Source organism: Dermochelys coriacea, chromosome 2, assembly GCF_009764565.3.
Source record: "Dermochelys coriacea isolate rDerCor1 chromosome 2, rDerCor1.pri.v4, whole genome shotgun sequence".
Lineage (NCBI taxonomy): Eukaryota > Metazoa > Chordata > Testudines > Dermochelyidae > Dermochelys > Dermochelys coriacea.
In genome coordinates this window covers 174,741,804-174,765,240 of record NC_050069.1, presented here as the reverse complement: position 1 = coordinate 174,765,240, position 23,437 = coordinate 174,741,804, and the positions used below count along the sequence as shown (strand labels likewise).

The 23,437-nt window shown below is 41.1% G+C and overlaps 1 protein-coding gene across 7 annotated transcripts in view; it reads right to left on the bottom strand.

The window, feature by feature from the left end:
* The window catches only part of TPK1 (thiamin pyrophosphokinase 1), a 516,426-nt gene that overhangs the window by 335,188 nt on the left and 157,801 nt on the right, over nucleotides 1-23,437 (bottom strand). The window contains exon 1 of one of the 7 annotated variants that reach the window (XM_038390020.2): nucleotides 18,148-18,169. The exons of the other annotated variants lie outside the window; for them this stretch is intronic. Within the exon in view, the coding sequence (XP_038245948.1) occupies nucleotides 18,148-18,154 (7 nt within the window). The 5' untranslated portion in view covers nucleotides 18,155-18,169. Of the gene's footprint in view, nucleotides 1-18,147; nucleotides 18,170-23,437 lie in introns of those variants that run through there. 7 annotated transcript variants of the gene reach the window in all.

Below are 23,437 nucleotides of genomic sequence, written 5' to 3'. Positions count from 1 at the left end.
TATTATTTATTCTTCCATTAACCTACTCCAGTCCTAAGCATATTAAAACCAGAGAAACTAGGTAGTGAGTATGGTGACATACTTGCTTGGGTCCAGATTCTGAAATCCTTACTCGTACTAAGTACGTTCCTCACCCTTTAAGAAATGCTACATGCAGTACTGGATGCTTTTTCCTGCTCCTGGAGCCCCCTGTAGGTTGTCAGTCTCACTTGTTGAATGTTCAGTGACTCAGCCCTCTGACCAGGTCACAGATAAAAATGAACCCCTTCTGGGGTAGCAAAGAGTTCAACAAACTGTCTGCCCTCACCAGGGTCTTCAGCCTCAGTTCTGGGCCCTTAAATTGAGCCCTTCACTTGGGCTTCTAAACGAGTCTTATCCCCCTCTCAGGGCTTAGGCCACGTTGCCAGTAGCCAGTGGGGGAACCTGGATCTGCCCACTATTCCAGGTTCCAACCAGGGACCCTATGAACAGCAGCCACCTACTGCTCTCTTCAATTAGTTGCCTCTGCTTCCCTGGGTCTCTTCCCATCTGGCCCCTTTAGCTTCACCCCTTGTCTTAGGGTCCTCTTTCTCAGTTTAAGCAAATGCAGCCACTTGAACTCCTGTGGACAGAGAGGAGCACCCTTCCTCGCTCCACTGATTCTAGCCAGGAATTCACCTGCTAAGGCCCTGCAGCTACTTTGATCTGAGCCTGTGAGGCTCTGATTGGCTGCTCCCGTGCAGCCTCCATAGGCAGACCTGGAGAACCCACCTTCACTGCCTCTTTCCTGAGGCAAGGTGTAGGAGGACTGTCGGGCCTCATACACCCCATCATAGGCTACTTGAGAAATAAAGTATTACTCAATATGAGTAAAGGTATCAGAATCTGGCCCTTACTGAATATCTATCGTACTCTGTTCAAATATAGTGTGTCCATAACTCTGGTGACATACCTGACTTCCACCTGTTAAAGCTCCACGCCTAATACACTATTTTCTCTTCTCCTCCTGCTGTTTTGCCCCTATTATCTTTAATCCCCTTGGCTCCTCCCTTTGTTGTTTCACCTGTTCTTGTTTCCACACTATCACCAGGCCTTCAATCCGTCAACACTACAAATGTAGTCAGTCAGTCACTTTCTTTGCACAGCTCACACAAAGCCATGCACTGGTTGGTCTCCCTTCTACTGTAAGGAACCGTCTTCCCCGCAGCATCTCCTATCATAAGAATGGCCATACTGGGTCAGACCAATGGTCCATCTAGACCAATATCCTGTCTTCTGAAAATGGCCAGTGCCGGATGCTTCAGAGGGAGTGAACAGAACAGAGTAATTTACAGAACGATCCATGCCCTGCCATCCAGTCCCAGCTTCTGGCAGTCAGAGGTTTAGGGACACCCAGATAGAGCATGAGGTTGCATCCCTGACCATGTTGGCTAATATGCACTGATGGACCTGTCCTCCATGAACTTATCTAATTCTTTTTTGAACCCAGTTATACTTTTGGCCTTCACAACGTCCCCTGGCAAAAAGTTCCACAGGTTGTGCACTGTGTGAAGAACAAATTCCTTTCGTTTGTTTAACCTGCAGACTATTAATTTCATTGGGTGACCCATGGTTCATGTGTTATGAGAAGGTTAACAAAACACTTCCTTATTCACTTCCTCCACACCATTCATGATTTTATAGACCTCAGTCATTTTCCCCTTCAGTCCTCTCTTTTCTAAGCTGAGCAGTCCCAATCTTTTTAATCTCTCTTCATAGGGAAGCTGTTCCATACCCCTTATCACTTTTGTTGCCCTTTTCTGTACCTTTTTTCAATTTTAATATTTCTTTTTTGAGAGCGGGTGACAGAACTGCACATGGATGTACCATGGATTTATATAGAGGCATTATATTTTCTGTCTTATTATCGGTCCCTTTCCTAATGGTTCCTAACATTTTGTTAGCCTTTTTGACTGCTGCTGCACACTGAGCTGATGCTTTCAGAGAACTATCCACAATGACTCCAAGATCTCTTTCTTGAGAGGTAACAGCCAATTTAGACCCCATCATTTTGCATATATAGTTGGGTTTATGTTTTACAACGTGCATTACTTTGTATTTATCAACATTGAATTTCATCTGTCATTTTTTTGCCCAGTTACCCAGTTTTGTGAGATCTCTTTGTAACTCTTCAGTCAACATTGAACTTAACTATCTTGAGTAATTTTGTATCATCTGCAAACTTTGCCACCTCACTGTTTAACCCTTTTTCCAGATCATTTATGAACATGAACAGCACAGCCCAGTACAGATCCTCCAGGGACCCTGCTACTTCCCGCTCTCCACGATGAAAACTGATAATTTATTCCAATCCTTTGCTTCCTATCTATTAACCAGTTAATGATCAATGAGAGGACCTTCCCTCTTAACCCATGACTGCTTACTTTGCTTAAAAGTTTTTAGTGAAGGAACTTGTCAAAGGCTTTCTGAAAGTCCAAGTACACACTATCCACTGGATCACCCTTTTTGGCATGTTTGCTGATTTCCTCAAAGAACTCTAATACATTGGTGAGACATGATTTCCCTTTACTAATGCCATGTTGACTTCCCCAATAAAATGTGCCTGATAATTCTGTTCTTTACTATAGTTTCAACCAATTTGCCTTGCTTATTGACCTGTAATTGCCAGGACTACCTCTGGAGCCTTTTTAAAAAAAATTGACATCATATTAGCTATCCTCCATTCATTTGATACAAAGGAAGCTTTAAGTGACAGGTTACATACCAAGTTAGCAGTTCTGCAATTTCATATTTGAGTTCCTTCAAAACTCTTGGGTGAATATCATCTGGTCCTAGTGATTTATTATTGTTTAATTGATCAATTGTCTCCAAAACTTTCTCTATTGACAACTTAATCTGGGACAGATCCTCATATTGTAATCTTAAAAGGATGGTTCAGGGGTAGAAATCTCCCTCACAACCTCTGCAGTGAAGACCAACACTAAGAATTCATTTAGCTTCTGTGCATGATCTTGTTTTCCTTGAGTGCTCCTTCAGCACCTCAATCTCTCTCAGTGACCCCATTGATTTTTTGGCAGGCTTCCTGCTTGAGTTGTGCTTAAAGTTTTTGCTGTTAATTTTGCTGTCTCAAGTCTCGTCTTTAACAAAGAATTATTTCATTTCTAATTTGCTGTGAAAACTTAACAATTGGAGTGACAGTGAACAGAAAATGTACCCATAGGAAAGACAGCATCTTTTTTCTGAAAATGGATATATTTTTACACGCAAATCTGGAAAAAAGTGTTACAGGAACTAGTATAATAGGCAAGAAGCAGCAGCATAATAAAACAAAACTGCCACATCATTTCTATGCAGTGTTGTTGTAGTCATGCTGGTCCCAAGATATTAGAGAGACAAGGTGGGGGAGGTAATATCTTTCATTGGACCAACTTCTGTTGGTAAGAGAGACACGCTTTCGAGGTTAAACAGAGCTCTGGGAATTGTACTTAGAGTGTCACAGCTAAATACAAGGTGGAACATATTGTTTAGCATAAGTAGCTAACACATATTTCTAGGGATCACTTCTAGTGATTTTCAATAACACTATTTAATGATCCATCATACATAAGCAATAAGATTAGAAGGTAAGTCATTTATGGGCAATTAGCCTCCCCAGTCCACCTACACATGGAGAGGCCCCAAGGAAGCGATCATCTGAAAGACTCCTTCATCTGATCTGTTCCTAGGGAGTTCCACAGGACAGCAGATCTGGGAGGATGGGGAAACTCGCAGCCTCCTATCTTCTCTCTCTCTTATCCTGCCTTCCTTCCCACAGTCGAAATGGAGTAGGGGAAACCAGCCACTGTTGGCTCACCACTCCATCGCACTATACTAAAGAGGAGCCTCCATGTCCATAAGTGCTGACTCTGTGGGTGCTCCATAGCAGGAGCACCAACAGAAAAAAAAAATAGCACCCATCAATCAGCTGTTCAGTAACAGGTAGGAGGAGGTGGGGAGGGCAGAACAGGTGAGGGAAGAGGCAGGGTGAGGTGGGAAGAGGGTGAGTGAGGCTGGGGCTTTTCAGAAAGGGGCAGAGCAGGGGTGGAGCATCTACCCAGAAAAAAGAAAGTTGGCGCCTGTGACCAGGTCAATTAACTCCCTGTAATCTAGGAGTACGACACAAGCTGAAGAAAGCCTCTCCCAGTAGGACAAAGAGAGGTTCACTTTGGAATGGGTGATTGTCCACCTTCTTTGCTTTCACTTCCCTCCCCTTCTCAGGATGTAGCAATCTATGATTCTGCAAGGGACGGATGGACTGGTAGGAAAGTGAACTATGTTATTGCTTCTGCCCATTCCAGGAGAAGCCAATCATCTCAAAATACATTATTTAAACAACAGGCACTGTTTAAAGAAACCTTTACTGTCCACAACAGCTACATTCACTGTGATATATTTGCAGTATTTCCTAGTCTCTGTGTAAGAAAATACCACACATTCAGCAATTAGGTGAAGTAATGCCAAATGTTTAATAATGCTTACTGTAGTGGAGACAAAAATATTAGAAAAAAAAATATGGTTGCATAACAAAAGATAACTAAAAGTAACCATAAAAACATTAAAATAATTAAAGCTAGATCTTAGAAATAATGATTATTATAGTTTGGCTGGAGAACTACTGCAAACTTTAATAATAATGTTTGTAACCACATCAATCACTTTGCTCTTGCAGAAATTCAGTTTTGGTAATGCAGTAATAACATCTCACGAACAACGTTAAGATTCCACTTTATATTAAAGTAAAATGATACTAGCATGGTATACCATGTCTACCCCTGCTGGGATTATTTTCATGCTGGAAAAAACAGTGTTATTTTTCTATTACCAAAATATGTTATCTATTTTTACAGTAGAAAATATATTTCACCCACACAAAACCTTTCATCAAAGAGGATATCAATAAAGTTTCTCTCATCATGTACTTAAAATCTGTAGCCAGCAATAACGTAGTTTACTTTTTTGCATTAATCAATACGATTTACATAATACTAACTCACTTGTGTACTAAAATTAATAAATGAGCATTCAGTCCTAACATTCCTGCTCAGTTCTTAACCTCACTAGGAACTTTGCCTGTGTAATCTCTAAGTAATATAATTTATAATATATTTATATTAAAGTAGAGCCCAAATACCTCACTCAGGATCCCATTGTGCTAGGCACTGTACAATAATAGTGGTAGACACAGGGTATGTCTATACGGTAATCATGGGGTACAACTGCAGCTTCAAGTAGACATACTTGAGCTAGCTTTAATTTAGCTAGCTCGGTTACAAGAGAAGTAAAGCCATGGCAGTGCATAGTTCCATGCAGGCAAGATGCCTGAATAATTCCTCAGGGTTTCAGTGCTGAAGTGCGTGCAGGGCTTTGTTGTTCCAGCATCCGAGTTAGCTCAGGAATGTCTGCTCAAGCTGCAATCACACTCTATGATTTACAAGATTGCAATCTGAGAAGATGAGCAACAACTGTAAGCTCCTTGGGCCAGGAACTATCTTTTCGTTCTGTCTCTGTGCAGCACAAAGGGGTCCTAGTGCATGACTGCGGCTCCTAGTGCATCCTGCAATACAAATAATAATATAAAGGGAGAGAGGCACAAAATCAAACAAGCACATTTATTACACACACACAAACAGGTCAGATTTTGAAAAGCACACAGTGTTGGCCTGGCTCTCCTCCCAGTTTAATCAATGGGACCATTGACTTCCACGGAAGTGGAGTTAAGGCAAGTGCTTGTGAAAGTCCATCTAACATTCTGAAAGCCCAAAACATTTATGTTTTGTAATAACAAATAAATATCACCTCCCACAACTGTCTCTGCACTATTAAAGAGTGGCTGATTGCTTGTAGGTCCTGTGGTAGAAATGCGTTTGGATAAGAGACTTGAAAAGCAGGTGGTCAGTAGCCTTACGTTTCAGTTAGGGGAAGGATTATTGTAGAATAAAGTGCAAAGATATCTATGGCAGGAGCAGAGAAGTAGGTGATACAAACTGGTAGCATTCAGAGGATGGACGATGTGGGGAGACCAGGCTATAAGTGACACACTTCACATCACTTTTGTTGCTGAACTCTCACTGACCTATCTGAATTAGACCTTGATATTCAGAGTGAAATTAAATGCCCCCCCCAAAAGTTGTGTGACAACACTCCAGATTATTATTTTTCTTAAATGTCAGAGTCAATTTAATGCAGGTAAACAGTGCCAGCCCTGGAGGCTGAAATCCTCTATGTAGTAGAGATGACCAGGAAGGCATGTCGGAGTCTACAAAACTGTACAGGAGTGACAAGGGACATTAAGAGCAAGACTCACTATCCACCAAGTTCATTTTTCACCATTTATACAGTGCAAAGTGAAACTAAACTTCTGCTGGGACCAAGCAGCCAGCCATAGAACAGCTGCAACCAGCTTCCTGCAGCCACCACTATTCACTACGTCCAAGCCAGAAGTGGGACCTGAAAGAATCAAAGTCTTGGTATGTAACATAGGTATTTAAGCACAAGCCTAACTTAAGTACGAGTAGTCCCTTGAATGCAATGGTACTACTTACAGGTTTTAATCTAGGCACATGCTTAACTAGCTTGCTGAATTGGAGTCTTATTCCATGGTGCTGGATAATATTAAAGTAGTAGGTGAACTACATGAATCTACACCTTCTTACACCCTCCCCTTAGCTACTTTTTTGGCTACCCTTCCCACTTCCAGACCCTTAATAGGCAATTACACTTACACACTTTCTCTTACATCCCTCTACCAATAGCTAATTTACAGCACCTTACCATGATTTCTGAAGCTAACATAATGTTCACATTTGGCCTGATTCTCATTTATGCTGAGGACGTTTTACAACACTCTGGCAATGTAACAGAGCCTAAAAAAGTGGGAGTAAATTATATTTGCACCCATTTTACATGTTCTTTAAATGACTAGAGTAGTGTGAAGTGGCCTTTGTGTAAATGAGAATCAGGCCCAATGTAAGCACTACGTGGATCAGAACTGCTGGCATGAAGGCCATTCCTTGCCTGCCGATAAACTGGAGACTGGAAAAAGATAGGAAACTGAAATATGTTCAGGATGAACTGCTGGCAGGTGATACAGGTGCAGAAAATTAGATACCAAAGATAAGAGGCAACATGTTTATTCCAGTCCTGTCTCTGGCAGCAGGTGTCACTATAAGGCAGCTGTAGGAGAACTCTGGGAGTACTGAGATACGGGGGCGAGCATAAAAACAAAGGATGAGGACAACTGAAAAATGAGGAGGGAAAAAAGTATTATGGATAGTCAGGCAACAGCATCAAGAATGGTGACATGGAAATTCTCAACAGCTGGTAACTGGGCACAGTTCTCACATTAAGTGATATTTTGTTTGCAAACAAGATCAGTGGAGAGCAGCTTGCTAGTATACATCTGAGAAATAAATACTTAAGTATGGAAAATCTCGCATTGTTTTGTTCACAAATTAGAAGCAGCTATAAATAGCATATATTATATCTGAGGGGTTTTCCATTTATATGCAGTTTTCTCTCCTTTATTGGTGTCAGTTGCCTTCTGTGCATTTAAACCACAACTACAATATTTAGTGAAAATAAAAAGCTATCTACTGCCCAAATAAAGCATCTTTCAGGTGGAATTGTTCATTGACTTGAATGGGAAGAGTTAGGACAATGTGCTTCTGAAAAAGCCATCCTAAAGCTTTTCTAGCAGTGGTTCTTTTGAATCTAAAACTGCACATTTTAAAGTTCCAATCAAAGTTTATAAAAATTGCTTTAATAAGTAACATATGATGGTGGGGTGGGATCATTAAAAAAGTCACATCTGTCTTTTCAAAGTTCTCTTTGGGCTTGTGAAATCCTGAACTCTGGAAAAAAATAAGTAAAAGTCCTGCCTTGATAAAACTGATCATCTATCCAATAAGAAAAGGAGTACTTGTGGCACCTTAGAGACTAACAAATTTATTAGAGCATAAGCTTTCGTGAGCTACAGCCCACGAAAGCTTATGCTCTAATAAATTTGTTAGTCTCTAAGGTGCCACAAGTACTCCTTTTCTTTTTGCGAATACAGACTAACACGGCTGCTACTCTGAAACATCTATCCAATATAATCAAATAATTAAATGGGAAATTTATATTAACCTAGAACTGAGTTACTGAATTTAACTCACAAAGGCTCCTAAATTACAGTGCATATAAAGGACAAGTGATCACAGAGTTAGGATTAGGTGGATTATTTCCAAATCTGAACAGATTCCCATTTTCCCTCCCCACAAAGGCTCCCTCATTGTTTCTGTAATTTAGGGGTGCTACCTAGTGGTTTTGCCCTGCCCAGAATACTAAATTTTAGTACCAGTAGCCAAAATTTGTTGGTCTGGTCTTTTTCTCATAGTGATACCTGGGATAAGCCACTCTCTACTTCAGACCACACATCATCTTGGAACTAGTCTGTTAAGCATATCATTAAAATGTGAGTATAGCAAAATTTATTGAGACTCTTGAGCGTGCAGTTTGAAGACACTAAATAAAACTCTTGCAGTGATCATTGAAACAACCAGAGCAAAAGAACCATCCCAGTAGACTCAGCATAAACAAGGTCTAAAATGTTGTATGAAGTTATAAGTAGAAGAATGAAACAGAAAAAGGGAGCCAAGTACAGGACAGGACACAAGGAGGAGGCCCTATTAGTATCTGTAAAAGCTTTTCTTAATGTATTCAAATAGACCTCAACTTAAACTCAGATGTGAGGACAAAAAGGGATCTTAACTACCACATTATCTAGACTAGGAATAAAGAAGACAGAATATCTCACACAGAACATAACAGAGTAGGGTCATGAATTTATTTAGGCATCAATTCAGCAGGGCACATAAACACATGCTTAATTTTAAGCATGTGAATAGCCCCCACTGAGCTCCGGGGACCACAGGTGCCTAACTTCAAGCCTGTACTTAAAGTAGGTAGCTTTTTGAATCAGGGACTTGTTACCTAATCTGCTCCTATTTAAACCATTTCCCCCTTTTTGTTCCTTTATTGGATACTAAGAGCAAGGTGAACACAGCTGAAAAACAAGTTATTGGCCTGAGGAATGGTTTTCTAATCAACTGCAAAAATGCAACTTTGAAAATGAATTTTGTCATCTAATACATAAAAGAGAATCTAATACATCTAATAAGATGAAAAAGGAGAGGAGAAAACACCATCAGTGAAAATTATTTTAAAATGTTAAATAGATCAACAAGTGCACAAGGGATAGTTTCCTAAAATTTTGAATTAACATAATTGACAAAAGAAGAAACATGGCTCTGGGAGACCATCAGTATTGGGGGTGCATCTAAAATACAATGGATAAGGTGAACTAGCTAGTCTTAAACTTTTCAGATCCTAGCATCTCTATAAGCTCTTTAGTTCAAGAAGTGAAGGCATTTTATCTGGGAGTAACAATATTATATTCAAACTGGCTGATGCCAGTTCACTTCTGCTTGCCCTAATATGGAAATTAAGTATTTATAAAACCCCTATTCACTTTTATATCTAAGCACAGGTTAAAAATACAGTGAGAGAATGTCCAGAAGACAGTAAGTTTAGTTCTCTATGTGTAGTCCAGACACCTGATTTGTGTATATTCAGGTCTCAATCCTGCTATGCGTTCAGGCATGGGTTGTTATTAAAGGCTACCCTTTTGGGGCATCTGCTCCTTCAGTTCCCTGGAGAATCTTTGAAGGGTTTCTTACAGCATGGGTTGAAGATGGCAAGAATTGCTTCTTTCCCTGGTCTAATTTGAGAGGCGAGATTGACCTGCTGTCAAGAAGGCTCTGCCCTCTGCTGCTTCAAGTCTTAAACATTAGCTTTCAGTTATCATAGTCACAAGGCCCATGTTATAAACAGACTGCCAAAAAAGTAGAAGACTCATTTTTAAACAGATGCTGCAAAAGCAATCCCAAGGCTTCCACGGGGAAGTGCGAATAATTACTGAACTGGAAAAATGCTGCATCACCAGTTCAGAGATTGCTAGAACGTTGCTTCCTTGGTTTACTGACGCTGATGGAAACAGGAATGCTCAAACGTAGTATGTTAGAAGCAGCTTGCAATTGGTCTTGCTTTAGTGGTTATAGGTGTGGAATAGGAGTCAGCACTGCTGTTGCTAGAGACTAATATTATACATTCTCGTTTAGTTCAAGAGATAAAGCTAACACTTACAAAGTAGGGTCACATGCCAGAGCTTAAAAAGAGACCAACGCCAATCACAGTCTTGAAAGTGCTGTGCACCTGCAACTCTTATAGAAGCAAATGGAAGTTGCAGGTGGCCAGAATCTCTCAGTATTTGGCTATAATTCCTGCTAGGTGACCCATTAAAGTAGAATCAAGAGTGCTTGTAATCTTCCCCATGGATGCCAGTGTGAACTCCCCTTTCAGCTTTAATTGAAGTGAACATTTATTTAGCCACAGTCTTTTTCAAGGGTACTGATTTTATGTTGCTTCCTATGAAGTATTCTTGGAACCCATGTTTTCCTTGGGGAAAGATATGAGAACTTACCTAGCACATAGCTGTTAAACTGAGGTATTCTACGAGACACACAGACACTACAGAGCATACAAAATTGCTCATTGACATGGCTGTGACCCATGAACTACTCAGTACAAATTGGAAAGGGAGTTACATGAATATCTTTCTTTTGGTACGTACACTCCAGTTCACAAAAGAATGTCATGTGAGGTCTCAAAAAGCCAAGGTCACACTGGTCATTAATATCATTGTGAAATGTATGAACAGATTCTATGTGTAAGAAATTCTGCGTATATATTAAGAATATGTTTTAAAGTTTGGTTCAAGGCATAGTTGACAAATGGGTTTCCTGTCAGACCAAAGACGTTTATTCACCTGTCTCTCTGGTTATCACAATGGAAAGTCATTTACATATGAAGGGGCTCAGGGACTGCAGTGCACATATTGTTAACAGACAAGGGAAAAAGAGGAGAATGCGTGGATGGTTAACAGACTGATTGTGTCAAGGACCTGACACTCGGTTAAGCATCAGCAAGTCTCTCTCTCACTGGAGGCTGGGGAGTAACAAGGTGACTCAGTCCTGGGTACTCTGAGAACTGTCACAATGCAATAGCAACACCTCAAAAGAAGCACATATGGTTTATTGCAACAATGAACTTGCATAAATCTGTATACAAAATTATCTTCGTTAAAAAATTTTTTTTAATTTTCTTTCATATCTAGGTCACATCTGCTTTCCCTCTCTGAGTTCAGCACTAAAAACTTTTGTCAGCCAATAGGTCTATTGCACCATTCCATTTCCACTTTTGCAATGGCTTCAGTGGAGCAAAAGCATGTACTACCTTGCAAGTAATGGTAGTCAGGTCTCTTCAGATGTGAGCCAGGATGTTTCTGCAGGGAGCAATGTTGCATGTTGTTTCTCTTGATGCTGCTGGCTGGCATAGCTTTATATCTAGTCAAATCTTTGCCAGGATGAACTATGAGCCTCTGCTCTGGAAATGGGGAAAGTATTATGGATTTTCAGCATATTCAGATTATTGGTGTGGTGGACAGTCAGGAGACCATGGCTCTGTTCCTGGCTCTGCCACTCACCAGCTATGAGACCTTGGGCAAGTCACTTCATCTTTCTATGCCTGTTTCCACTTTCATTATTTGTCTTGTCTATTTAGACTGTAAGGCATAGAGTGGCTAGCACAATAGGGCTCCAATCCAAGTTGGGAACTCCAGGCACTACTGCAGTACAAATAACATACAAAACACATGCCAAAAATAAACACCTTGCAACAGTAACTACAACAGCGATCACCAAATGGTCGATCGCAATCAACTGGTCGATCCTAGAGGATCTCCCAGTTGATTGCAATCTCTGATGGCGCAGCAGGGCTGCCACTAAGATAGGCTCCCTGCCTGCCCTATGCCACTCCCGGAAGCGGCCAGGGCAGCCCCGCAACCCTGGGGGAAGATGTCTCCCTCCGCACGCTGCTCCTGCCTGCAAGCACCCCCCGCAGCTCCCGTTAGCTGGGAGAGCTGCGGGGATAGTGCCTGCAGAGAGGGTCAGCACGCGGACCACATGCCCCCTGGGAGTGGTGTGGAACTGGGGTAGATAGGTAGGGAGCCTGCCTTAGCCTCGCTGCACCCCCCACTGACCGGGAGCCACCGGAGGTAAGTACTGCCTGGCAGGAGGCCGCACCCCATCCCTGAGCCCCCTCCTGAAGCCAATACCCCATATCCCCTTCTGTACTCTGAACCCCCTCCTGCACCCCAAGCCCCAACCCTGACACCCCCTCCAGAGCCAGCACCCTGTAACCCCTGCCCCAGCATGGTGAAAGTGAGTGAGGGTGGTGGAGAGCGAGCAACGGAAAGGGGGCGGGAGGGATGGAGTGAGTGGGGTAGGGCTTTGGAGAAGGGGCAGAGCCTCAGGAAAGGGGCGCAGTAGATCCTGGGTTGCCCTTAAATTCAAAAAGTGATCTTGGCTGTAAAAAGGTTGGAGACCACTGATCTACAACATGTAATATCCAATTAGTTCAAATAAGGCAGGGGGTCTTCAAGGTAGAGACTATCTCTTTGTTATATAATTGTACAGTTCCTAGCAAAACAAGGCCCAGTGGCAAATGCCTGACCTCTACTTTGCTCCACTCCAACCCCTTTACACAGTGCGAAAGAGCTGGAGTTGCATAACCATGTCTGCCTGCTTACTGATAGGGCAGGTTTACGTGATCTGAGATTAAATTGTTATCTGGAGAGTTCTAGGTTGATATGCTGGCCCCTTTAGCATTAATAATAAAACTCCTATGGACTTCAGTATGATCAGAACTTCATTCGTAATGCTTAAAGATGAGCATATGTGTAAATGCATACTCATGAATTTGGATCTTTATGATTTAAATATTAAACATCTTAAATATTTTGGATATTCATGGTTTAGAACCAATCAGGCTCCATACACAGGATGTCAGGCAGCTAGAATACCCTTAATTATGGGACCGTCGAGGACAGGAATGAACACAGGCTAATCTAGGGAGTAATGGTCCTACACAGTTGAGAAAAAAAATGATTAAACAGCCAAAAGGGTAAATATACCAGGATACTATATCTATGCTTAATGCAAAGTGGCCTAAAAACGCTGAAGCCACAGAAAGGAAAAAGGGCCCATTGACACTAATTAAGGAAGGATATAACAAATGATGGAGCACAATCAGTCCAGAAATAAAGACCCATCAAATGCTAGTTCTGATTTATTTATTTAGTGTTTCTCTTCCTTTTCTCTTCCTCATATACTGTATACATTTCCACTCTCTATCTTATCCTTCTATAAAACTGGCGTATTTGTCAATACTAGTGAAACTATTATATCTGTCTATCAAAATTATGGTTTATTCTGTTTATTTGTTTTAATGTTGTTTCAATTCTAGTTCCCTGATGTATTCTTTTCAACGGAAAAAAAAACCATTAAAATAAATGGCTTTAAAAATCAAATCCTGCAGCCTCTATTCAGGTAAAACTACGACTGTGTAAAGTTTCACCTTAGACATTATATTAATCACTGATTATAAAACTTTGTTAAACAAGAAACTATTTCAATTACAAATTGGATTTTTACTCTATTTAGGTTCAAAAAGTGGATACAAAAGTGTCTGATGTGTTTAAAGTTGATTTACTATAGATTTAACAACAGGCTATTGTATATCTAAACAGGGAGACACTAGTTGGACTATTCCCTTGATAGAGAGAGCTCAGGGAAAATTTTATTTTGAAAACTAGTTCAGTGGTAAAATCAGTGATCACTTTCCAACAAATGTTCTACTTTATTTGAAAGTAATGAATTAAAGGGCTTCTTTTGAGGAATGGGGGAATGTAATTATGATGTAGCAAAAAGATAACAGGATGTGTATAATGAAAAAAATATTGAATTAGTTTCTAAAATATTCAATATATTTGGTACATTCAGAACACTTCTGTTCCACTTCTGTTTTCATTATTTATTTTCTTCAACAACATTCAGAGGATTGTACCATTGGCTAGTTTTCAATTATTTTTTTATTCTTCCCTATTTTGTGGTTGCAAAGACTTTTTTTAAGCTGTCTATATGCGTGCACACACACACATCTCCTGAAGGCAATACTGAACTTTGTTGTCAAAATACCAGGGTTGCAAAAGTATGGCTTTTAGGCAAAATGCAGATGTTTGAGTTCTAAAACATGGATTGTGACAACATTGTTGCTTCATGCTTGTGATGCCACATCTTGACCTGAGCTTAAATCTCCATCTTCACAATAAAATGAGAGCTATCAGGTTTTATTCCATTTTTTATGCAAACTAGCTGCAGCAAATTGCCAATACATCCAGTTAGCAGAAGTTGAGCTTTTCTGTCCTTATGTGAATCTACAATTTATCTATCTTTTTAAATGTTCTACAACAAAAGAGCAACCATCCTAAGCTCTGGGCATTCTTAACAATCTCTTAAACAAAAAAAAAATCCCATACAGACTCTTAGAACAAACAGATTCTCTCAACTATTCCCCACACACAATTCAGAAATTCAGAGCAAATACAACAAAAAATTAAAACTCTCAATAAATAAATCCCCACCAGAGTCCCTCTCCCACAACCCCCAGCTTCATCCATCTTCTCAAAGGTCAGGGAGAAAAGATGGACCTTACACCATATTCTGGAAGTAAAATTCAAGTCATTATGCCGGAGGTGGGGGTGGGAGGGTAGTAAATTCTGATGGTGCAGGGTCCTAACAGAGTACACCCTGGTAGCAACCCCCTCTCTTTTACACCAAAGGCAATCCAGCTCAGGTGACCACAGTTGTGGAAATTTTTTTAGAGAAGGGGTAGGTCTCTTATGATCTGAACCACAGCTTACTAAAGTCAATGGGAGTCTTTCTATTGAAGTCAACAGGAATTGGATCAGATATTTAGCTGGAAAGATCCCAGTCCATTTAGCTGACATGCTGGATATCCTGTGCATGAGTTTGCATGGCTGTTGTTTTTTTTGGAGAGGGGGTATATAAAATCTTAAAAATGAGAACACTTACTTAAATTTAAATTCCCCATCTGCTTAACTATGGATCAGCAACCCAACAATACCTCCAGAGACCACTCTAGCAAACAGTGGCATTACCATATACAATAACAATACAATTTACAACACCACATATACATCCTGGAAATAGAAAGGAAGAGCTTAAATAAAATACAAGAACATATATACTGAACAATATATCTGACTGAATGAATTGTTCTATTAAAAAATGGTTCCGTAGAGTATGAAATGGGAAAACCCAGACCTCAGAACATCTGATTAACTTTCAATCAGGACACTGTAAGCCAGTGGTTCCCAAACTTGTTCTGCCGCTTGTGCAGGGAAAGGCCCTGGCGGGCCGGGCCGGTTTGTTTACATGCCGCGTCCGCAGGTTCGGCTGATCGCAGCTCCCAGTGGCCACGGTTCGCTGCTCCAGGCCAATGGGAGCTGCTGGAAGTGGCGCTGGCCGAGGGATGTACTCGCCGCCGCTTCCAGCAGCTCCCATTGGCCTGGAGTAGCAAACCGCAGCCACTGGGAGCCACAATCAGCCCAATCTGCAGACGCAGCAGGTAAACAAACTGGCCCGGCCCACCAGAGGCTTTCCCTGCACAAGCGGCGGAACAAGTTTGGGAACCACTGCTGTAAGCAATTATCAATTTCTGATGTGTTTCTTCTGTTAGGAGCCCATGCTCTTCACTATTCATTTACACACACATTTGCCCTTCAAATCTAGCCTCTCACACTTGAATTCTTCCCATGGTGCTGCTCTATTCCTGCAATGTTTCTCTCCATCAATACCAACATTAAAGAGGAGAGGAAAGCAGGAAGACAACAGAAAAAAAGGAGAAAATAAACTAGTGCAGCCAAAGATTTGTGAAAGTTTTTTTAAAAAAATGCATATAAAAAATCTTTACCTTTAATAATGTTTCTTTAGTTAAACATTTCAAAGAATCTTTTCCTTATTTCTTGCCAGTCACTAGATGCTGCAGGTGCTGGTTCTGTGAACAGGGTGACTTGCATGGAGTCCTCAGTTCTGTCTGCTTTTTTCCAAGTATGATGCTGTGCTACCTATCTTCTGTACTTATATATGGCCCCCATTTCCATAGGATAAGAGCGCCTCACAATTTTTAAAGTATTTATCCTCACAACACTCCTGTGAGGCAGGTGAGTACTATTATCCTGATTTTACTGAGGCATAGACTTGGCCAAGATCACACAGGAAGTCTGTGACAAAACAGGGACTGGAATCCAGGTCTCCCAAGTTCCAGGCTAGTGCACTAACCTCTGGACCACCCTTCCTCTCTAATCAGAGACACAGATACTGTCCCTCTGCAAATCCCATGGATTTACTGTTCTCAGGCTTCCAGGGATTTGTAATGATAGGCTAATCTGCCCATCCCCTGGCCCATAATGTACACATTTAGGGTGGGACTTTCAAAAGCACTCAGTGTTGGCCTATCTCTGCTCCCACTGACATCAAAGGGAATGTTTCCATTGACTTCAATGGGAGTGGAGTCAGGTCAGGGCCGAGGACGTTTGACAATTCTTTCCACCCTTAAATTGCCCTCCAGAGACAATCTTCAGAGTGGCATTCAATTGGCATAAATGGAGGGTGGGGAGAGGGAGAGATTCTGCAGTGGACTCAGAATAGTATCAGTTTGCACATAATACAACTTTGATATGTTTTCTTCATAACTGTAAAGGTGTGAATTCCCCCTTAAGATTTTATAGATATTAACATCATGCTGTGCTACCTTTCCTCCCTAAATCCACCACTGAAAAAGACCAAAGACAAGTTTTATATAATATACATATGTACACATGTGAGGCTAGATGCATCCAAAGCCTGAACACCATATTAATAAAATTCAGAAGAACAAGACAGAGTACACAACATTGCTGAACCATAATTTCTTTGTTTTCCCAGAGTTATCTTAAACCCTAGAAACACATTTTTCATGATAAGGCTGTCTGGGGGAGGATATCAAAGGTATAAAAAATTAATTACGTTTGTGAATATCTGGAGATCAAAATTTCTCCACTGTAAAATATTACAGGTGCTTTGAAAGTGAAAAAGCATTTATTAAATTTGTATTTTTGAAGATGTCAGCTAATTCACTAGAACCAACCAGTACACATTCAGCAGCCTCTCTACCCAGCAACTAATCCATCCAGCACGTATCTCCCTCCTCCATGTATGATCCAATATAAACCCAATCTGGAAACTCCCCTCAAGCAGATAGTGAGATCTGGGGGCACAACAGGATTCTGTGGCAGGATTTTGGGGCCAAGAATGGAAAATGTTTGAGACTCACTGCACACTAAAGTGAGCACTTCTGAGATGCCACAAAACTGAAAGCAGCATTTTTATACTCTAATACTGTTTGTCGCCTTCAGAAGCCATGAGATTCATGTGCAAAACACTACTAAAGGTGAAGATAATTTACCATTGAAGATGGTTGGAACTACAGAAAACTGAAATTTTGACAAAAAATGTAAACAATTTTTGTGGATTCTTTTTAACATTTTAAATCTAACAGTAAAGAAATTCTCATTTCAAAATTAAAAAAAGACTCTAGAGAAGGTGTTATCTTCACTTGGAAAATAATGAAACTTTTATTACTCCCATTTTATGTTTGAAACATCTATGCCATAAAGAGACACCTGAGAATGCACATTAGGGTCTGATTTTACAGTGAAAGGTGGGGGAACTCATTTCTAGACCTGCATTGCTCATTTAGGGCTTGACTGTGCAATGTGCTACACGCCATCTGCTTCCACTGCAGGCAGCCACAGTTAGGCCTTGATCAAGTAAACAACTTACAAACATGTTTAAATTCCATTGAAATTAGTGGGGCTACACATGTGCTTGAAATTATGCATGTGGTTATGTCTTCGCTGACTAGGGATTAAATTATGTCCCTAAAGCTAAGCATTGCTTTGGTGACTTGGGGCTATACATCAGTGGGCTTTGAGAGAGGTCAGCATGTAACAGGAGTGCTCACAACATCTTGCAGGTCTAACTCCCTCCACTTCATTTTATTCTTACATGTTTAGTAGCTTATTTACACAGCATCTCACTTTCTGTAACACAGAATAGCAGACAAACTGACCTGGCATTCTCCTGCAACAGCCACAGATCCAACTAGCAAGTCATGGCGTTAGGTCAATGTAGCCCATTTTGATAACCTTCCAGGCATGCTGCAAAGCTCATCCTTTTCTCTTGGTCTTTTGAGATAAGGGAGGCTGAGATCTGGAGACATTTAGGTTTATTTCTTTCAACATATTTGCTAATAGAATCTTATTTATTTCTCAAGATGGGCTGAATAAACTTTTATGGTATTGTACAACTATACTGTGCATTTTAAATATCAATTTAAGTAAATAAAAATGAGGAGAAAGCAACCTGAATTTGGCCCTACAAATGTGATAACATCCCTAGATAAACTGAGGCACAATGTTTGGTGACTTCCCCAAAATTTACACAGCACGAGAGTGGCACAATCAGGAATACAACCCAGGATACCCCCACCCCTCTCCACCCCCTCCCATTCCACATATACCTTTTCCTCTCCACCTGACACACTCAAGCACAAGCTTCTTGCCATCATGACAATAATCAAAAGTAACCGTTGTTCTATTCTGGCTAATTCTTAGGGGGGATGTACTAAAGTATTTTACTGAATGTGTGCTTCCCCACTTCTACCCTCTTGGAGGGAGGGAAGGAACATGCAGGCACTCACAAGACATGAAGACAACCTACACTGAGGGCCCTCCTCAATCAAACATCTGCTTGTCTAACCCTGCCGCACTCCAAATGATACAGACTCCAGAGACAGTGGTGGGGACTGGGAGAGCAATAGCTGAAATTACTACATGGCCCCTGATTTCCTGATCCCTTCCACTGAGGCAGACAGGGCCAGCCCAGATTCTCTATTCCATGCAAGAAGGATTTAGCTTACAGGGTTAGTGCAACTTCTCAATAAATAGCCTCTGTGCTACTTCCTGCACATCAGCGATTTGTGACTCCTTTACACACACTGGTGAGTAGTAACTCACAAGAGTAGTCCTACTGACTCCAGTGGAGTCACTCAAGTGTCTAACTGCTCACCAGAGTGCATAAGGCGGTTGCTATCTCGCCCTTTGAGCATTCTCTGCATGGTGACAATCTTGCTTTTCTGAGAGTTGTGCCATGGCTTCTGGGTCCGGGTTAGCTCATTTACAATCACTCTTGCCAAAGTACTCTCAGCAATGAAAGGGAAATACATACATATATTTCAATCCCTATCCTATTAATGACAGATTTCAGAGTAGCAGCCGTGTTAGTCTGTATTCGCAAAAAGAAAAGGAGTACTTGTGGCACCTTAGAGACTAACAAATTTATTTGAGCATAAGCTTTCGTGAGCTACAGCTCACTTCATCGGACGCATTTAGTGGAAAACACAGAGAGGAGATTGATATACACACACAGAGAACATGAAACAATGGGTTTTATCATACACACTGTAAGGAGAGTGATCACTTAAGATAAGCCATCACCAGCAGCAGGGGGGGGAAAGGAGGAAAACCTTTCATGGTGACAAGCAAGGTAGGCTATTTCCAGCAGTTAACAAGAATATCTGAGGAACAGTGAGGGGTGGGGTGGGGGAGAGAAATAACATGGGGAATAGTTTTACTTTGTGTAATGACTCATCCATTCCCAGTCTCTATTCAAGCCTAAGTTAATTGTATCCAGTTTGCAAATTAATTCCAATTCAGCAGTCTCTCGTTGGAGTCTGTTTTTGAAGTTTTTTTGTTGAAGGATAGCCACCCTCAGGTCTGTAATCGAGTGACCGGAGAGATTGAAGTGTTCTCTGATTGGTTTTTTAATGTTATAATTCTTGACGTCTGATTTGTGTCCATTTATTCTTTTACCTAGAGACTGTCCAGTTTGACCAATGTACATGGCAGAGGGGCATTGCTGGCACATGACGGCATATATCACATTGGTAGATGCGCAGGTGAACGAGCCTCTGATAGTGTGGCTGATGTGATTAGGCCCTATGATGGTGTCCCCTGAATAGATATGTGGACAGAGTTGGCAACAGGCTTTGTTGCAAGGATAGGTTCCTGGGTTAGTGGTTCTGTTGTGTGGTGTGTGGTTGCTGGTGAGTATTTGCTTCAGATTGGGGGGCTGTCTGTAAGCAAGGACTGGCCTGTCTCCCAAGATCTGTGAGTCGTCCTTCGACTCACGTGGGTCGTCCTTAAGGATAGGTTGTAGATCCTTGATGATGCGTTGGAGAGGTTTTAGCTGGGGGCTGAAGGTGATGGCTAGTGGCGTTCTGTTATTTTCTTTGTTGGGCCTGTCCTCTAGTAGGTGACTTCTGGGTACTCTTCTGGCTCTGTCAATCTGTTTCTTCACTTCAGCAGGTGGGTATTGTAGTTGTAAGAAAAGCTTGATAGAGATCTTGTAGGTGTTTGTCTCTGTCTGAGGGGTTGGAGCAAATGAGGTTATATCGTAGAGCTTGGCTGTAGACAGTGGATCGTGTGGTATGATCTGGATGAAAGCTAGAGGCATGTAGGTAGGAATAGCGGTCAGTAGGTTTCTGATATAGGGTGGTGTTTATGTGACCATCCCTTATTAGCACTGTAGTATCCAGGAAGTGGGTCTCTTGTGTGGACTGGTCCAGGCTGAGGTTGATGGTGGGATGGAAATTGTTGAAATCATGGTGGAATTCCTCAAGGGCTTCCTTTCCATGGGTCCAGATGATGAAGATGTCATCAACGTAGTGCAAGTAGAGTAGGAGCATTAGGAGACGAGAGCTGAGGAAGCGTTGTTCTAAGTCAGCCATAAAAATGTTGGCATACTGTGGGACCATGCGGATACCCATCACAGTGCCGCTGATTTGAAGGTATACATTGTCCCCAAATGTGAAATAGTTATGGGTGAGGACAAAGTCACAAAGTTCAGCCACCCGGTTAGCCGTGACATTGTCGGGGATACGGCTTGTAGTCCATCTTTGTGTGGAATGTTGGTGTAGAGGGCTTCTACATCCATAGTGGCTAGGATGGTGTTTTTAGGAAGATCACCAATGGGTTGTAGTTTCCTCAGGAAGTCAGTGGTGTCTCGAAGATAGCTGGGAGTGCTGGTAACGTAGGGCCTGAGGAGGGAGTCTACATAGCCAGACAATCCTGCTGTCAGGGTGCCAATGCCTGAGATGATGGGGGATCCAGGATTTCCAGGTTTATGGATCTTGGGTAGCAAATAGAATACCCCAGGTCGGGGTTCTAGGGGTGTGTCTGTGCAGATTTGTTCTTGTGCTTTTTCAGGGAGTTTCTTGAGCAAATGCTGTAGTTTCTTTTGGTAACTCTCAGTGGGATCAGAGGGTAATGGCTTGTAGAAAGTGGTGTTGGAGAGCTGCCTAGTAGCCTCATAGCAGGTTCATAGTAGGTTCATACTCCAACCTATTCATGATGACGACAGCACCTCCTTTGTCAGCCTTTTTGATTATGATGTCAGAGTTGTTTCTGAGGCTGTGGATGGCATTGTGTTCTGCACGGCTGAGGTTATGGGGCAAGTGATGCTGCTTTTTCACAATTTCAGCTTGTGCACGTCGGCGGAAGCACTCTATGTAGAAGTCCAGTCTGCTGTTTCGACCTTCAGGAGGAGTCCACCCAGAATCCTTCTTTTTGTAGTTTTGGTAGGAAGGTCTCTGTGGGTTAATATGTTGGTCAGAGGTGTGTTGGAAATATTCCTTGAATCGGAGACGTTGAAAATAGGATTCTAGGTCACCACAGAACTGTATCATGTTCGTGGGGGTGGAGGGGCAAAAGGAGAGGCCCCGAGATAGGACAGTCTCTACGTAAAAGAATAAATGGGCACAAATCAGACGTCAAGAATTAAAACATTCAAAAACCATTTGGAGAACACTTCAATCTCTCCGGTCACTCGATTACAGACCTGAGGGTGGCTATCCTTCAACAAAAAAACTTCAAAAACAGACTCCAACGAGAGACTGCTCAATTGGAATTAATTTGCAAACTGGATACAATTAACTTAGGCTTGAATAGAGACTGGGAATGGATGAGTCATTACACAAAGTAAAACTATTTCCCCATGTTATTTCTCCCCCCCACCCCACCTCCCACTGTTCCTCAGATATTCTTATTAACTACTGGAAATAGTCTACCTTGCTTGTCACCATGAAAGGTTTTCCTCCTTTCTCCCCCCTGCTGCTGGTGATGGCTTATCTTAAGTGATCACTCTCCTTACAGTGTGTATGATAAAACCCATTGTTTCATGTTCTCTGTGTGTGTATATCAATCTCCCCTCTGTATTTTCCAACAAATGCATCCGATGAAGTGAGCTGTAGCTCACGAAAGCTTATGCTCAAATAAATTTGTTAGTCTCTAAGGTGCCACAAGTATTCCTTTTCTTTTTATCCTATTAATAAAATCTGAATCATAAGACATTATTTAATCATTATTCTAAACCGAAGCAACATTAATACAAGCATAAAAACTGAGGAAGTCTGAGTACACAATTTTACTTTTTTTTTTCTTTTCTTTTCTTTTCTTTTTTTTTTTTTTTTTTTTTAAGGATGACCATTAAACTCCACTTTCCACTGCCATTTCTGAGTTATGTGGTAATCCCAAGCACATGAAAATAAACTGTTTACTCTACTTCCTCCTCCATGTTCTCTGTATTTATGGTGGTTGTAACTATGCTACTTATAAACAGTGAGGGCAAACACAGTGCAAATGCAGCAAAGTCAGCATTAACTAATAAAAGAAAATCTCATCAGGGAAGGGCAAAGTTATCAGCAAACTTAAAAACCATTTGAAGTTAGCACACAAATCCAGTTCACAGTAGCTTTGGAGTAAATTCAAAACAAATTCCTCTCACTGAGCGCTGACCTTAGAAAGAAAGAGTGCAGTGAGGGAAGGGGGGAGAGAAATATGTGAACAAGTAGAGCCAATATGTATACATTCTCCTTATTAGCATAGTTATTGGGCAATGCTATTTCCTGTGCTTTCAAACATTCCAGCTTTAATTTATTATTTCCTGTGCTTTTTAAATATACAACCTCAACCAGGGCTTCCAAGTCATTATACTGAATGCAAACATCTGGGGAAAAGGAAAAAAAAAATTTTAATATATATAAAAAATGAGCAATTTTAGAATGAAGATAGACCAAGGAGAATTCCAACTAAGACCTTTTTTCAGAAGTAATGGAATAATCCAAACAAATTTATCACTGATCAATGATTCCTTCTGCTCACATCCTTCTACGAACATATTCTGATTGATTACTGTCTATCTGGGACCATATCCTTTCTTTCTGATATTACTTTCTCTAGCATGATGTATCTGTAAAATCTCCTGGAACCTCAAGAGATCTCCTTGATACTACATATTAAATA